This window comes from Monosiga brevicollis, genomic scaffold (genome assembly GCF_000002865.3).
Source record: "Monosiga brevicollis MX1 MONBRscaffold_14 genomic scaffold, whole genome shotgun sequence".
Taxonomy (NCBI): Eukaryota; class Choanoflagellata; order Craspedida; family Salpingoecidae; genus Monosiga; species Monosiga brevicollis.
The window spans coordinates 818,047-835,090 of NW_001865051.1; the positions used below are offsets into that span (position 1 = coordinate 818,047).

Sequence of the window (17,044 nt, forward strand, 5' to 3'; positions counted from 1 at the left end):
TCAAAAATTTAATGAGCTGATGCGAATGGAGGAGACATGCACGATCAAATCGGTTTTGCTTTCATTGGAGTGGTGATGGATTCTGGATGTGGGCTCTGAGTGAGTCATCGAGGTCTGGATTAGTTTGTGGACAAGCTTGTGGACAAACTTCTGCTAGTCCTCATGGCTGACATCTGGGCGTTTGGCGTGAGCTTTCGCCCATTCATAGCCGGTAAAAGTCAGAGAGGAACTTAGGATGGCAAAGCTGAGGCGGGGGAAAAAGCCACGGTAGACACCCCGCAGGCCTTCGTGGCGTATGGTCCATTGCAGAATGGTCAGAAACCCTTTGCTAAGGGGTCGGGTGACAGCGTCGATAGGCACGGCGCATATGGGTGAGTGAGGACATTTGTAGTTGGTCGGGAAGGCAAGCAGTCAGGGTCAAGGGTGTGTACCGAAGAAGACGGGCATCGTGGGGGTTGGACCAATCCATGGCTTGTTGACGCGTCTTGGCAACGTCGAGAGGGTTGGTGAGCAAGACTGAAACGCAGCCAGCTGCACCACCAGCAAGCAAGTGAATGATGGGCTGCTCATCAATCAAAGGCCAAAGGCGCTTGAGTGAAGGCTGCAAGTGAGGGCTAAGGTAGTGCTTGGTGTGTTCATAAGTGGCAAACCAGATGGCTGATGCTGGTGCAAACGTGGCAATGGAGCCCCCCAGCCCGCGGTAGAAGCCTGTGCAAAGGGTTGCCGTGAGGGTAGCGGCGATGCAAGGGGCTAAGTGGCAAAGCAGGTGGTTCCAAGGAGAGCACACGCGCGCGAGGGAAGTTGGTGAGCCAGATGCCAAGTCACAGACCTAGGAAGCCTTCTTGGCGATAAATGCCTCGCACCACATCACGTAGAGTGGCACTACGTGGGTGAGACTGGTCTGCGTAGAGGGGCCTTTGAAGAGAGGCCACCATTTGCTTTTGAGCAATGCAATCAGCTGGGGTGTGCACGACAAGGGCAACAACGTCCCCCAGAAACCCGGCTGCCCCGCTAATTAGCCAACGAGACCAAGCAGACAGGGGCCTATCGCCATCTGTCGTCTGGCGGTGCTCAAGACTTGAGGAAGCCCGGGCAGGCCGATCAAGGACACGCGTCCAGGTTTGGAGGCGCTCGCGAGCGAGCTCATAAGTCGCGAAAAAGGAAACCTGTCCAGGAAAGGCGGCAGCAGAGTTGACGAGGCACCCTCGGTAAAAGCCACGCAGACCCTCGCGCTGCCACAGGTTTCGGGTGAGCCAGCTTATACTGCGCGTCTGGCCCTGCAGAGGCAAATCAAATTGCTGGCGGGTTTTGATTAGGTCCACGGGATAAAGCAGAACATCGAGGGACACGAGAAAGGTGCCCGAGTAAAGAATGTATTTGCTCCCATCAAGCTGTTGCCAGGTCAGATCCTCCATGTCGGCGGTTGGTCCTTCGACAAGGTGCCATCGGGGCGCGTGCAGGAGGGCCAGGCACTGAGGAGGCTGCTCCAAGTCAGGCACACGGCCGGGGTGCAAATAGGCTGACTCGCTTTGTGATGCGGCTGTAGGCGTTATTGCCGTTGCTTCTGAGCCACCGCGGCGCGCTGAGCCAGTCCTCAGAACCAGCTTTCAGACATTGCTCGCTCGAGTGCAAGGGGTCGGCAAAGCTTGTCCAGGCAAACAAACTGGGGAGGTGTTGCCAGTGGTGCGAAGCAAATGACCAACGTAGTTCTGAACCTGTACAAGGAGGAGTGGTATGCAAAAATGGTCAAGGCCACGCTCATCCAACACACGCGGTCGAGCGCGCGCTGCCTGCGATGGAGGTGTGTGTGTGTGTGTGTGTGTGTGTGTGTGTGTGTGTGTGTGTGTGTGTGTGTGTGTGTGTGTGTGTGTGTGTGTGTGTATGTGTGTGAAAGGACGCTGTTGTTGCATCTGCCTTTCACACGGACGTTTGACTTCTCTGCTGCGACATAAAAAGTATGACATTAATTGTCATCATCATCATCACCATCATCAAAATTAAATTTTCTCTCCCTCTCTCCTTTTTTTTTAATGAAAAGGTGGTGGTGGTGATGGCTGGCTGAATGGGGCCTCGGCTGGGTGTGGTCTAGAATGTCAAGTGCTTGAGTACAACAAGTGGGCAAGACGGTGCACGGCTGGTCTCAGAGGAGGCACTGTCGACGATGGCGATGGATCCAGAAACAACAGCGACACGAACGCCGCAGACCATGCTGCCGCTTTTGCTGTCGTATCGACGATTGTTTCCGGCCTTTCGCGTTATGGACCTCAGCCCCTGGCTCCGTCCTCTGTTCATCCTTCTGCTTGGTCAGTCAATGGGACATTGGCCTTTGGCAGCGCTTTGAAGTCGCATGGTGGTTGTTCCATGGGTCTATCGTGTCGTGCAGACGTGTGCCTCACGATGCTTTGAATACCCCTCTCACGTGATGTGCAGTCGGCAGCACGGTCCGGCTCGAGGCGTGAGTGAATAGCCCGAGGCGTACCCACACTTATTGCACCCTTGTCCACTGCGTGACCCCTTGACCCTTACCTCGTCCTTTCAGTGCCTATCTGGAGCGCTTACAGGAAAATGCCAAGTTCTTTAGCCACCTCTCGACGACCGAGCGAGAGACTGCCATGTGGTCAGAGCAGGTACGCATCAGCAGCACCAGCGGGCTTGGGTCCTGTCATTCTTTTTGTGTTAAGGTCGCTGCGTGCAAAATCCACCATGATCGCCTGAAGCTCGGATAGCACATTTCTCAAGCATGGCTTGCTCCGTTGTTCATAGTCCATGTACTATTCGTATTTCAAGCGCAGCGTGACGATGTTCCGGGACGGCTCTTCCTGGGCGCAGGTTGCACAGGTTGGTTCGCTTTCTCCAAAGCAAGCTTCACTCAGCAACGCTGTCGACGAATATGAGTTTGGTTTCATTTGACCCCGCTGGTGTCTGAGGCAGAGATTCACCGTAGACGAGACCATCGAATATCCAGACGCGATCAACGCGCTCAACCGTTTTAACATTTATCCTGAGCTAGCACTGGCGCGGCTTTATTCACTTTTGGAACGCGTGCGTCAACGACTCTCTGTCCCTTTTGTCTTCTTTCTCTTCTTCAGGACACCTTGGTTCTGCCTTTTCTCATGCCATCGCGCTTCTTTGGCCTTGTTCACATCGTCATTATGCGCCATCCCGCCGCCCAGTCTTATGAGGAGGTCGCCTCGCCCGTGTGCACAACTGGTGCGTTGCTTCAGCCTCATCGCACTGTATTTACAAAATCACAGTCTAACCAGGTTTGCAACACACCCCGACCTCCTCCTTTTCAGTCATGCGAGCTGCCCCATTGGAGCCTGTAATGGCCTGCAGCGGCTGGCTCAATGCAGAATACTTTTACTCTCGTGTGAGTGTGTGCTCGTGAAACTTACTTTTGGCGCACCGGCCAATTCTTGTCCAGCACACCCTTCAGGCTTTGCCAAGGCGCCTTCTCCCTTCTGATGCGCCTAACCCTTCGCGACTCGATACTCAGATTGCCCACCAGTCATTACTCATCCAGCCTCCTGTTTTCTTGGGCACCGGGCCGGGTGTGAATAGATGGTGTTCCTGATGCAGGGCGCAGGCCTGGGGGCGATGGTTTACATGACTTACCACGTTTCCCACAATGCCCTTGCCGCGATGCTCGTCGCTCTTTTTGCTTTTTACAACCATAACGAGGTACCTTTTTCAACGCTCGGGCTGCCGGCATTTTGATGTCAATTCCATTCCGCCTGTTACTGATGCATTTTCCTCTGTGCAATGTTCGCCCGTCCACTCTACACTTGCACCTTTGCATAGATGACGCGCGCACAATGGATGCCTTCGCTTCGCGAAGCTTTTGGCGTTCCATTGCTGCTATGGCAGCATCTCTTTGTCGTCGCCGCGACTCATGCGTTGGTCTTCCATGTCTCCGCTCTTGCCTTTGCTCCGATGCTTGAATCAATACTCGAGGCTGTCTCACTCATCTCGAACGCATATGTTTAGCAAGCGCCGCGCCGTTCTGCAAAATGGACTGCTGCAGCTGGCTCTTGGGATTACCACCTTCCTTGCGTTGCTGGCTTGGCAGTTTGCCCCCTTTGCCCTTTTCACTCAACTTGGAGCACTGCTGGCGACGTACCTTTGTGGGTATCTACGCCTGCGCGTTCTTGCCCGCATGGCATTTGTTCAGGTTCGATGATTGTCCCTGCATGGACAGCCGGCATACCCTCCTGGAAAGGCCCTTTCGCTCATTTCGAGGGTTGATCTTTCCTTTCTACATCACAAATGCACAGTTGCTTGCGACCTTGGGAGCCGTTGTGGCCATGTATCAGCAAGAGTCTTTGGTCGTCAGCCCGTATCTCTTGACTCTCCTCGGTGCGCTCCTGCTGCTCAATTGTGCACTTTTCAAGCTGGCAGTGCATTTTGCTGTTTGCATGGCAGTCAGCCCCACTCATGCCTTGTGCCCTGGTATAGCATTGCCCTTTGCGGTATTGCTGGAGCGTTTTGTGGACGCAAATCAGATGTCGGGCCGCTTCCTGCTTGTGGTTGTGCTCGGACTGGTTGGTCGGCGAGGCCCTCTGCACCCGTTTTGATGCCCTGCTTTTCCTGCCCCATCGTGTTGCCCACCCGATCAATGCTCTCACCGCGTACTGGCTTGGTTTCACTCAGGCGGTGGTTCTCGGCAAGCTGGGCATTCAATTCATGACCAACTTGGGTGCTGATGTAAGGCCTTGACATCAGCAGAGCTTGGCGCACAGCAGGAAATCACTTTGCCTTGCTCTGTCAGTCGCACATCTTTCACATCTTAGGCACCAAGCTATTCGGATTGCCAGCAAACTTTGATGCGCAGCTGTACCTCTGCGCGCCCGAATTCAGATTTCTCAACGAGGTGAATCGCCTCTTCAAAAGTGGGCAGGCACTCGACGCTACTGCCTTTTGCAATCATTTTGCGCACGGTCAAGACAGTTTCTACTTTGATGTCCTGAATAATCCGATGGCCTGAGTTGGGGAGTCATTTCTTCCAGTAGTCTCACATTTAAAATCCTTGGGTTGGTGCATGGTGTGGTAGGAATATACGACGCTGACAAAAACTTGCCTTCTGCCTGCCGCGGGACTTGTGGTGACGGCGGTGGGCTTGCTGGTTTGTGATGCACCGCTTGTGCTAAGGCGGTGAGGTGATTTTATATTGTTGCCACGTTCACTGCCACCACTGTGTGTGTGTGTGTGTGTGTTGTGTATGGGGGAAACAATGGGCGCTAGATGTTGCAAACACCGCCATCGGATCGCTCTCGGAGCAACACATCCATCGTCTACTTGACGATGCAGACCATCGCATATAGCTTGCTTGCCGTATTAGTGATGCGGCTCAAGGCACTCATGACTCCTTTCTTGATTGTTATGGCAAGCCTGCTGGGTTCAGTGACGGTGGGTGACTCTTGGCTTTGCTAACAAGCGTCATTTTGAGCTCTTGGTTACATGACCTGTTGTGTCGATGAACCGTGTGCTCCTCCCTTTGCCGCAGTTTTTTGCTCCTCTCTTGCGGTTGCTGCGGATCAAGAGGGACCATGTTGTCATCTTTGTGCACGCCCTCTTCTTGGTGACACTGGTTGCAGGTGCGTTTAGAGAGATTAGGCCGAATCGTTCAAGTGCAGATTTTGTCCCTACCAGTTCCAAGAGGGTTTTTTTTTTTTTTTTTTTTTTTTTTTTTTTTTTTTTTTTTTTTTTTTTTGTGAGAAGTCGTGCGGGCGCCGTCACGGGCGCGCCTTTGCTGACGTTGTCCTTTGGGTGCCGATGTAGTGGCAAGCCAGGCGGGTCTAGCCAATGTGTATCAAAATGTGACCCACAAAGGGGAATTCCAACACCCCCATCTCACCGAGTTGGTGGAGCACGTTCAAAAGCACCTCAAGCCTGAGATGACGATCCTGGCTGGCCCCATGTCGGTGCTACCCATCCTGCATAGTACGGCTGGTATTCGGACGGTTAACCACCCACATTATGAGAATGCCGAGCTGCGACGGCGCACACATTTACTTTATCAGATGCTAGCTCTTCGGAGTGATTCAGAAATGCACACGGCTGTTGCACAATATGGCGCAACCCATCTCCTTCTGCATAGGGACCATTGTGCCGCAGGTACCAGGTGAGTCAGCTCGAAGCACCACTCGAGACTGCACATGCCCATCAGGCTCGAGGATTATTGTTGCCTGGACTTTGTGAAATGCACTCAATCTAGCCATGAATTGGCCATCTTGCTTGGACGGTGCGTAGCTCGGGCGCGTGTGGTGTCCAATCCTATTACACTCCAAGTTTGGGCGTGACTGAACCGTTTTGTGTGCGCTGGCTGCGCCGGCAACAAGCAAATGGTTTTTTTCGCATCGCCTTTCGCAACGAGCACTTCACGGTATGGCTTGTGCGACGCGCGCCCTCAAAGCACCAGGCCCTGTCCTTCTCACTGTATTGGCTTTTCCGCCTCCACTCCCTTGCCCCCAATCTTCCCAGCTGTTGCAACTTCAATGACTTCTTTGCGCATGATGAGGTTAGATTTTTGTAGATTTCACATCCGCATGCTGACAATTGAATCATACGCGAAAGACACACACACACACACACACACACACACACACACACACACACACACACACACACACACACACACACATCACATCATCTTTCACATCAACATCAATGTTTTCACATCAACAATGGGAGCAGATCAAAAGATGAAAAAACAAAAAACAAGTGGCAGCACCGAGATTCTCCTGTCTGTGATCGTTATTCAAGCTCAAGCAGTGGCTTGTTCAGCCATGACCGGGCAGGCGGGGTGCCCCGGTCTGGGCCATTTTTTAGGCAGACGTAGCACTCTCCACAGCGCACTTCACCATGTTGCGGTTGAACACCGGCAGGCATGGCGTTGGCTCAGCCCAGCACGGGACATTGGCCCGGGCCCAAAACACGGGCGGTCGAGACGAGCAGAGCTCAATACTGACACACTCGTTGGCCAGTCTACCTATGCAGGATCCGGTCACTTCGCTCATGCAGTGCATAGCTGGAGCCCAGGATGCTTCCAGCCCGCCCATCTGGTCTGGTGACCATTTGCCTTTTGGTGAAGAGAACGCTGACTTGCCGCCTTTCCTCAGCTTTCCTTTTGAGAATGACGATTTGGCGGACACCTTACTATCCGAGCAAGACATGTTACAAGCGACTCTGGAGCCACCGCAGCTTAATTATCAGGGAGTGCGCAACTCTGACATTGTGCCCAGCCAACATCAACTGGGCAACGAATCAGCTGATGCCAGCCGTCTTTTCTACCCCGCCTCTCCCACTTTGCCACCGCAATTGACCACGCCATCACCCAAGGATACGCTGGCGAGTGAGAGTCCTTCCACGTTTGAGGGGGCTGCGTGCCTCCAGGCCAGGCTGCCCTGCACAATTCGCACCGCCGCCAATGCGGGCATGCACGTGGGAACGACCTTGACAGATGGCGCTGGCACCGTGTCAGCCGAAGCCAACAGTGGGACCACCAGCTCACGGGGCATTTGCCGAGAGTTGCAGGCTGCTGCAGTGCCCGCTAGGCGAAGACTTGCAAAGCGTTCTTGGGTTGACAAAAACGAGACGGCAGCAGTTGCAATGCCAAAGCCCTGTAGGTCGCTTCTCACGCGATGTCGGCATGAAGAGCCCGTGCTTCAAGTTCCAGACAACATTCAGATAACTCGCAGTTTTGTGGTGCGGGTCAACCTTCCTGCACATCTCCCAACAGACTTGGAGGTAAGGCAAGCGTCGCTGGCAATTGTGGCAGCTTGCCCCCCCCACTTGTGCTCACCTCCATGTATGCTACTGGATGAATCCAGGTGATGGGGTTCAGCGCGAATGGCCAACGAACGCATGCCATGCCCCTGGAATCATTGGTGATTTTGCTCTCCAGCCCAGCGCTCGCTCACGAAGTGTACTACTTGCAACTCGGCGCCATTTATGAGGCCGAGTCTGAGTCCCCTCCTCGCACTCGGAGTAAGGGCCGGGTGGAGAAGCACAAAGTGGCTGCTCGCACCACCGACCCACAGGAGGAAGTGGATACACACATTTGGCACATTGCAAACACACACGCCGCAAGGCACGAAACCGGTGCGTGCTTGACAGCAAGTTTTGGTGACGCAAACTCATCGCATCTCTTGCCAGCTGCACACAAATTCTCTTTATCCGTGCAAACCATCAATGACTGGCTGGTGTGGTTGTAGAGGCAGAGGAGCATGCCGTAGTTCGGCTGACCGCCAACACCCTGGCCTCGGTGACACTTTATCCCATCGTTACTGGGCAGCGCGTTGAGGTCCCCACGCGCTCCTCCAAACGGTGCATTGGAACCAGAGCCGATGTAGCAGCCAACTGCAGCAAAAAAAAAGAGGATACAGATGCAGAGCCCACTTTGGTGCTGGAGGCACAAGTGACGTTGGTGGGTCGCCTGTCAAAACGCCTTTCGACCCCGGCACGCCTCGTGGCAGCGTGGCAGCGCGCCTCGCTAAATCATCAGGTCTGTATTTAGAACGTATCTGGTGCGACATGATGTCCTGAGTTGTGAGACTGAGGCAGTGCCAACTCCCATAGGTTCTGGCGCGTACTGGCCGCAGCCATCATGAACTTGCGTCGCTTTCAGCAGTTTCGGTACGATTCCCCTTGCTTCGCGCATCATGACGCACGAGCAGCAGATCATGCGCCACCTTTGATGCCGGCTGCGTTTCCCTGACAGGGTCCAACCTTGGTGCATGGCAAAAACTGGGCTTGCCGAACGCAACGACGGCGCAAACGTTGAGTATCGAGTTGCTGTTTGGAAACCGGGCGCTTGGACAATGTCGTAAATGAACGGCAATGGCTTTGTGAACACAGACGATATAAGCATTTGAGAAAAATGGAATGAGTTTTCGTGCAGTCAATTGATGAGGTTCATCAGTTGGATGTCCACGGCAACATCCGCTTAGAACTTGGAGAACTTCTTGCTACCACCGCTGTTCTTAGCAATGCGCAGCACGTTGAATCGCACGGTCTAATAATGATATCAGGGTAGATCCGAGGCCAAGCCGGTGAGATTGAACGAAAATGAGTTAATCACAAGCGCAAACACAACAAGAGGCTGCCTCTTAGTTTCTTTTTGGGAAAGGAAATCAGCAAACCAAAGAAATAGAAACAAGATAAAGAAGCGTACCTTGGAGAGAGGGCGGCACTGGCCCACGGTGACCTGGTCGCCAACGGCGATATCACGGAAGCAAGGCGACACGTGGACGGGCAGGGTCTTGTGGCGCTTCTCGAAACGGTTGTACTTCTTGATGTAGTGCAAGTAGTCACGGCGGATGATACCCGTCCTGCAAAAGATTGGATCAACAAGACAAACATGAGAACCATCAGCCACCTGCACTCAATGATGTCAAACTGTCGACCCGGCTCGGCTGGATGGCCTTTTCTGAAAAGTCACGAGAACCGCAGAACTGAGAAAGTGGGCCGAGCCAAGGGTGAAGAGGGGAAGTTTACCTCTGCATCTTCAGGGTCTTCACAACACCAGTGAGCAGACGGCCGCGGATGCTGACATCGCCGGTCCAGGGGCACTTCTTGTCAATGTACTTGAGCTCACGAGCCTGAGAGCCAAAGAAAATCGCGGACACAATGCACACGAATGAGCTTTCTCATTGGACATGGAGCCAGTGACTCGCAGCACGGAAAGCATGCCAAGACATCGATGCACAAGCTGCCAAAAATGTACGACAACATCTTCTGGAAACAGAATTCAATGCAAGGCTTCCAAATACCCACCTCCTTGGGAGTCTTGAAGCCAAGACCAACGCTCTTGACAAAGCGGAGGTCCTGCGACTTGGCGCGCTGGCCGAGAACACGCTTCTTGTTCTCGAAGATGGGCTTCTGCTTGAGGTAAGAACGCTCCGACTGCGCACCCGTGACATCCATGGCGACTGCAGGGAAGCATGAAACAATAAAAAAACCACGTGAATGCTTCACAATGATTTTTGGACGAATCAACGATGCTTGGGACTGCGGCAACCAGCCAGCTGAGCTAGAGAACGATGCTCTCTGGCCCTGCCCAATAAACACGAGCATTCGGAACAACAAAACTCAATCCCGAGGTCTGCCATCAACACGCCGAGGGCTGTGGGAGAAGCCCCTTGACGAGCATCGAGCCAAGGGGCTCAAAGGGCATGTGGTCTGTGCTGGGCCGTCGTGACAGAGCCTGACACGTCCGAGGCTCACTGGCTGCCACGGGAGCAGTACCACAGCGTGTGCAGCGCTCCACGTCTTGATCGCAGAGGGATGGTAGCCCCGACAGCCCGCCCCGACCCCGAGCTCGTGGTCCCATTTTCGCTGAGCGACGCGTCGTTCTGTGTGCGCCATCGTGTACTCACCGGTCGAGGGTAAAAAAAGGCTGACCTTAAGGTTCAAATCTCCTCAGATTCTTGAGATTGGCCAGTCTCTACAGAGACTCGCAAAGACTGCTGACAACATGTGAGGCCCGATTCAAACTGTCAGCAACAGCCGTTGTAAACAGCATTTATTCTTTTCCTTTTTCTCTTTGTTTCTTTCCTTTTCTTTCCTTTCCTTTCCTTTTTGTGTGTGTGTGTGTGTGGGAAATTAATTTTCAATTCTGTCTGTGTGAGTGTGTTTATTTGGGCGCTAGGTGTTGACGGCAAGACCACGAGCCATGTCCACGGCGAAGCGGCAGGCAGACCGTCAGCTGACGGCTGACAACAACGAGGATAGCGATGACGGGGCGAACAGCTCTGGCTTGTTCCAAAAGGCTTCCTCTGAAACCTTGGCCAAGCGCAAGTGAGGCGACTGCATTTCCTTTCCTTTCCTGGCTGAGGCCCCGCGGGCTACCGATCAATGAGTGGCCTGCTTCCCGTTCGCTCATGTCGTACTTGGGGTGATGATGTAGGATTGTGTCAGCCAAGCGCAATTCAAGTACAACCAGCTCACCGGTATGAAGTTTATGTCCCGCCCTTGACGTCTGCGGCGAGTGGGTCCTCAGTGAGCAAAGCAAAGGCACCCCGACTGACCAGCTGCGGCGTTCGCCCGGATTTTGTCATCCTAGAATCCCTTGGCAGCTTTCAAGGGGTTTGGTTCCTCAGGCACAGATCTCAAGTCCAACCTGTCAGGCTTCAAGGCCCCCAGTAAGTGAGGCGGTGCCTCAGGCAGGTGGAGGCTTTTTGGCTTTCAAGAGTCAGTTCGAGAGTTGATAAGAATGGAGCTCATGCGTCCCGGTGCGGGGGTACACAGGCGACTCGGCTGGCTCCCCTTTTGGCAAGTCTGCGACAGCGGGTAGCGGTGATGCGCGCACTCCCTTTTCAGGAGGTGCAAGCAAGGGCGGCTTTTCTTTTGGCAACAAGACAGACAGCAGCAAGACGGCCTCGCCCTTTGCCGGATTTGGTGCCAAATCGGCCGGCTCAGAGTCAAGCTCAACTCCGGCGTCCCCCTTTGGCCAAGGTGCCAAGACATCAGGCTTCAAGTTCGGCAGTAGTGCATCCGACTCGCCAAGCACTACCACCAAGCCAGTCTTTGGGGGTGCATCGACGTCAGACCCCAAGAAAAGTGGTTTTGGCGGTTTTGGCGGTTTTGGTGGCTTTGGTGCCAAGAAGGTGGGGTTATATCTGCAAGTGCTCAGTGCGAGCTGGCGTGCACGTTCAGGGGTGTGCCTTCCGTCTTGTTGTATCTGTGTTTGATATTTTGTTGAGAGCGGCTCACCCGACACCACCCTTGTGACCAGGATGACCAAAAGAAGGAGACCCAGGAGGCCAGCAAGGACGAGGATGAGGACGAAGAGGTTGCGCAAGTGGACGATGAAGGCGACGACGACGACGCCGGCGCGGCTGAGGATGACAATGGCGGTGACGAGGGCGATGATCACGACAATAGCAACGATGACAATGACGACGACGACAACGACGACGATGACGATGATGATGATGATGATGATGATGATGATGATGACGACGATGATGATGATTCCAAACCGGCACCCAAGCTCTCATTCGCCCCTTCATCGACTGGAACTGGCTTTGGTGGGTTTGGCGCCAAGCCCGCCACAAGTACAAGCTCGGCTTCATTGTCGTTTGGCAACAAAAGCACGCCCTTCGGGGGGTCGAGTGGCGCAGGACTCGCCGCCAGCAAACCTGTTTCTTTTGGAATCCCACCAGCAGCGGTTAAACCCGCTGAATCGGCATCTACCTCAAGCAGTTTGGCGTCCGCCTCAGGTAGCAAGGCGTCGCTTGCGAGCCAGTCGCTCTCATCGCCCAAGGTTGCGCTACCTCACCGCTTGTTGGTGCCGCGCCGCGCGTCGTGCGCCCCCCGTCCAATGTAGGCTGGCGCGAGGATCAACTTGGCAAGCTCAAGGCACTGAACACTGCTTTTTTGAAACATGTGACGGCCGAGGTGGGTCCCGTATCGCCCATTGTCCGATTATGCCTCTTTTGTGTTTCTCATCACGAAGGGGATTCGTGTGCCCCAACCTTAAATGCGTGTAGCTTGCCCAACCGGGTGCCGTGGATTTGACTCCTGTTCTGGATGATTACAAGAAACATCTGAGCACAATTCGTAGTAGCTCGGCGCCCGCTGCGAGTGCCAAGCCCGATGTCCAGCCGAGTGCCACCAGCGCAGGCACTGATGCGAATAAGCCTACAGCCAGCGAGGCGAAAACGGGTGATGCTGCCAAGGAAGACTTGCCCGATGAAGGCGAAACGCTTCACAGCGTGCGGTGCGTTTCACTCAACTGGTCGTGCTCATCCAGATTCATTCGCTTGCTCACCGTCCAAATTGCCTGTTGTATCCCCATGGACCGTTCACAGTGCCAAGCTGTTTTACAAAGTCAAAGATGCGTGGAAAGATTCGGGTACAGGCACGCTGCGCGTGTTGAAGGAATCGGATACGAAGAAAATTCGCCTCATCATTCGCGAGGATGAGGGATCGCGGTGAGTTTGGCAACGGTCTTGCGAGGGGGTTTCGTGCCAAGTGCTCACCACTCTTTGTTCGCCCGAGCAGAAAAATTCGCCTGAACGTCTATCTTCAAAAGGATTTGCCAGTGCTGGATGCGCAGAAGAACACGGTTTGTTGCGTTGTTCTGGACATATTACTTGGTCTTGGCCCTCATTGCCAGCAGGCAAGAGCGGTGTTCGAGGTTGACCCAACTCACACCCTGCCTCCTCATGATTTTTTAAATCTCTTCCTCGCATAGGTCATGTTGACGTTGGTTCCCAACCCGCCTTTGGAGCCGGAAAAGAAGGATCCGGAAGCAGATTCCGCTTCCGGTCCAGTGCCAGCCCTTCTCAAAGTCAAGACGCCCGTCTTTGCTCAAAACTTGGCCAAGAAACTCAAGGAGCTCCAGGCCTCTTTGTAATCAGCCACGAGAAAGGTCAAAACTCGAAATTGAATTCTGGGCATGGCATATGGGTTGGAAACGTCATGATTTGCAATGTTAAAATCAAACTCTTTTGGCTCGGTTCTGCTTCATCCTGTATCAGCGTTCATGGCTGGACTTGTGTGGCCTAGTTCCCGTTGGTGCAAACCCTTGAGTGAATCCACAACGGGCTCGAGGGCAGGGTCTTGAGCAGCGCGCATAGCGGTCTTTCCCATCCAAATCAAGCCAAGGCAGGAATGTAAGGTTTATGGGGCAAACTATGCCGTGCGAATATACATGCAGCCATGCAGCAACCAACGGCGACTCACCATAACCTCCTGCACATTCGAACTGTCAACGAAGTTGCCTGATACCTGAACCAGAAAATAAAACAAAAAAAACCAAGGGGTCGGGGCGACAGCCAATGTTTGTCAGCTGCGCGGCAAAACATGCTTGCATGATTCGGCCTGAAGCTTCAAGGGATTAAGCAAACCAGCCGACGGACCGCAATGGTATCGGTCAAGTTGGTGACGGTATGTGGACTTCCACCCGGAACAAAGAGGAGATCACCGGCACGCAGGACACAGCGCATAGGTGTTGCATATTGCACGGCAGGGGTCTCTGGCTCATCGGGGCGACGAACATCAGCCTGCCAGCAGGTTACGAAAGAAGGCATGACGAAAAGATTGGTCGCGGAGGAGTGAAACACGCAAGTGCAAGCGCAGGAAACGGGAGCTTGCGGCATGGATACTACCTCAAAGATGGGTTCAGCTGAGGCGCTGTAGTCTGGATAGAGCAGGGGGAGCTGAGCGGGTGGTAGAAAAATCCATTCCTTCTCGCCCGACATCATGGCCATATAAAAGTGTGTGCCAAAGACGTCCACATGCCACGCGCTGCTGACGTGTTTGGGGCCAATGAATAAGCTGGGCCAAGCTGCTTGATATCGCTGCCCGGCTGGCTGTTGAGTCAGATAGTCGTTGTCGACCCATTTGGGCATTTGTAGGCGAGCAGCCAAATCGGGGCAGTGCACAGGTAATGACCAGTCAAACAGGTAGAGATCCTGCCAAAAAGGTGCGTTGGTGATTGCGGCAGCTACCAACCGACGCGCGAGACGAGCGGGTGGAAGTAAAAGAGAACCATGCACCGTACCTCTGCCTGGTGAGTAGCGAGGCGCTCAAGAAAGTCGGACACGGTGGTGTGCTGAGCATCTTCGAGCCTAGCCCAGTTGACGCTGTCGGCCATGGGTCGGCGCAGTTGAACCTGTTGGTGTTCAACCAAAAACGCGTGCACACACAGAGAGAGGGAGAGAGAGAGCGTGTGTGAGACAGAGTGAGAATGTTGAGATACTGGCAGAGGCGTTGCAAGTGGCAAAAGGCCTCACCCGCGATTCACCGGCCAACTCTCGGATCGTGTCCAAGGAGAGGAGGGAAGCGGACATTGCATACGCCCCACGCCGGATGACAACCGGGCGCCTGCGGTGTTGAGAGGCGGCAACGATGCCAAAAGTCCAGGTGTCGGATCAGCAGGAGAACGATCGACCAGCATCGGTGCAGGTGTTGGTGGACACGATGATGCAATGCGTACCGTGGTCGCACAAAACGAGCCTGAAACTCAGACACGGTCAGGTGTTCGGCCTCCACCTCGGTCACGGGGGTGTACGAGATGGCCTGGCGAGCCGAGACGGGCGTGGCGGGCGGATCAGCAAGGAGAGCTGCCCGCTGGGTCAGGGCGGCGTCTGCCAGCAACGCACGGGCAGCAACTTTAACCAGGGGTCCATCCTGAAGTGCTCCTGGCTGAAGTTGTCGAAAATTGTCGAGGATGAGGCGCGCGTCGCTGGGCTGGCGCAGGAGCAGCAGGGCGCCCAGCAAAGCCTCGAGCACCCCATTGTGTTCGCTGCGCTCCGAGCACGCGCGCTCTATTGCAGCAGCCGGTTCGGTCAGAGGTTCTGGTCTTGTCCAGGGCGCCAAGGCGTGTGTGCGCCGTACACAGGTGACGAGCAATTCGCGGCCCGCCGCGGAACGTGCAAAGCGAACCAGTCGCGTCTGTGGACAAGCGGGCTGGCTCGGGGCTGACGCCGCCCCTGCTCGGGCTGCACGACGCATGTGCCGTGCCAGCAGCACAAAGATGTCACCGGACGGAGCCCCCTCTCCATCCCCCTCTCCACAGCAGCAGCAGCGCCCCATGTTCGTTCGACCAGTCGATCGCCTTCTGTGCTGGTACTGGTGCTGGCTCCTCTCTCTCACTCCCACTTCACATTGTCAGCATGTCAGCATGTCATCTTACGCCGTTTGCGTGCATGCACGCACCGTGGAGGGTTGTCCGCCAGCCAGCAGCTGGGATGCTACAGCAGTGGAGCGGGCATGGCAAGAAGGGGCGCTGTCCGCGTGTTTCTGTCCGCAGGCAAGTCGTGTCCGCTATGCGCTCGGATGGCCAGGGCTCGCGACTGACAGGACAAGGGAAACAAGGCAGAGGGACAAAGCGAGATGTTGCCAGAATTTGTGTCCGCTTTTGCGCGCCGGACACGAAGCGATGCCTGGTAGACGGGGCAACGTCATACTGAGGCGTGAGCGGGCGGCAAGTACTGTAGCTGCCTGCTCCTCTGGCGTTGTGCCCGCTCCAGCTCTGACAAACTCAAAGCAAAACCTTGGCAGGACACAAGGACGAGCAAAACCACCCCACCGTCATGGACTTCGTCCTCATTCCACCCAAAGGCCTCTAGGTGGCTTTGACACCCAAGCCGGCTTTCCGTCCGTTTGCACGCCACAGGGCGCCTTTTGTCCGGGTGCCTAAGAGCAGGATGGCCGTTACAGCCACGTTCCCACTTGTGTTTGCTGGCCCCTCCCCACCACATTGCGTTGCTCCGTCCTGATTCCTGGCCGCCTTGGGGCTCATAAATTGGTCATCATTGCCAGCGTGCCAGAGTGACCAGTCAGCCCTGCGTTCCTGCCCCCACTCCCTCACACACACACACACACACACACACGTACCAGCAAACACTGCCCCGACGCGCGTTCAGTCGCTTGTGGCCAGGCTCGGGCAGCAGAGCCCGTCCGTCCGGCTGCATACTTTCAACGGCCACTTGGATTCTGGGCATTGCCAGCCCCCACTTTCCTACTCACACTCTCCCAACTCAACCCCCTCGCCCACCCGTGACCGGCCAAGCGAGCGAGCGCGCATGCCATCCTCATTCCCACTGCTGCCATTGTCGCCGCCGTCGCTCACGCCACTACACACTCCCCTCTCTCCTTGTTGCCAGTTGTTTTTGCTCGCCAACACCATCACAGCGCTTGCTCTCGTTGCGTTTCCTACCCACACTATTGTACGAAAGCCAAGCCCTTGACCTTGGTTGAGGCGTGACAAGCGACATTGGCATCCAGGCCACCAATCTGTTTTTCCTTCACATGCCACAGCGCCTCACCCCCTGAGTTTGGGGTCGGTGCGTTAAGACTCTGCACTCTCGACGGCCACTTGCTCTCGGCACGACCATCTCGCAACTGTGCCCGACGACCCCATTCTGCCCCCTCACTGCCCTCATCAGGTGCTACACTGCCACTTGATCGGGCCACACTCAAAGCGCCATTATCCCTGCATTTTTCCCAACTTTTTTTGAAGGAGACGCTCGTGGCGTGCGGCTGTGCTGAGCTTTCGTAACACCACGTTTTTACGCGTCTGCTCCCTGCTTGC

The 17,044-nt window shown here is 54.9% G+C and overlaps 4 protein-coding genes across 4 annotated transcripts; 2 read left to right on the forward strand and 2 right to left on the reverse strand.

The window, feature by feature from the left end:
* Positions 1 to 1,694: 1,694 nt before the first annotated feature.
* On the forward strand, positions 1,695 to 8,213 carry MONBRDRAFT_32928 (uncharacterized protein; the record flags this gene model as incomplete). Its single annotated transcript, XM_001746818.1, has 16 exons — positions 1,695 to 1,887; positions 2,039 to 2,303; positions 2,540 to 2,627; positions 2,764 to 2,838; positions 3,090 to 3,210; positions 4,240 to 4,356; positions 4,456 to 4,541; positions 4,651 to 4,704; positions 5,051 to 5,122; positions 5,242 to 5,406; positions 5,504 to 5,594; positions 5,779 to 6,121; positions 6,250 to 6,382; positions 6,997 to 7,746; positions 7,830 to 8,100; positions 8,155 to 8,213. 16 exons carry the CDS (start codon positions 1,695 to 1,697, stop codon positions 8,211 to 8,213), a joined length of 2,883 nt encoding a protein of 960 aa, XP_001746870.1.
* Positions 8,214 to 8,944: 731 nt separating this feature from the next.
* On the reverse strand, positions 8,945 to 9,924 carry MONBRDRAFT_9264 (uncharacterized protein; the record flags this gene model as incomplete). The annotated part of the gene is made up of 4 exons (XM_001746936.1): positions 8,945 to 9,013; positions 9,173 to 9,329; positions 9,496 to 9,599; positions 9,775 to 9,924. The coding sequence occupies 4 exons, from the start codon at positions 9,922 to 9,924 to the stop codon at positions 8,945 to 8,947; spliced, it is 480 nt and encodes a 159-aa protein (XP_001746988.1).
* Positions 9,925 to 10,672: 748 nt separating this feature from the next.
* Positions 10,673 to 13,407, forward strand: MONBRDRAFT_32930 (uncharacterized protein; the record flags this gene model as incomplete). Its single annotated transcript, XM_001746819.1, has 10 exons — positions 10,673 to 10,797; positions 10,907 to 10,949; positions 11,063 to 11,141; positions 11,248 to 11,606; positions 11,735 to 12,056; positions 12,329 to 12,399; positions 12,492 to 12,721; positions 12,813 to 12,935; positions 13,006 to 13,069; positions 13,199 to 13,407. The coding sequence occupies 10 exons, from the start codon at positions 10,673 to 10,675 to the stop codon at positions 13,358 to 13,360; spliced, it is 1,578 nt and encodes a 525-aa protein (XP_001746871.1). The 3' UTR covers positions 13,361 to 13,407.
* A 428-nt stretch (positions 13,408 to 13,835) lies between these two features.
* On the reverse strand, positions 13,836 to 15,543 carry MONBRDRAFT_9266 (uncharacterized protein; the record flags this gene model as incomplete). The annotated part of the gene is made up of 4 exons (XM_001746937.1): positions 13,836 to 14,420; positions 14,510 to 14,620; positions 14,742 to 14,832; positions 14,945 to 15,543. The coding sequence occupies 4 exons, from the start codon at positions 15,541 to 15,543 to the stop codon at positions 13,836 to 13,838; spliced, it is 1,386 nt and encodes a 461-aa protein (XP_001746989.1).
* Positions 15,544 to 17,044: the final 1,501 nt, after the last annotated feature.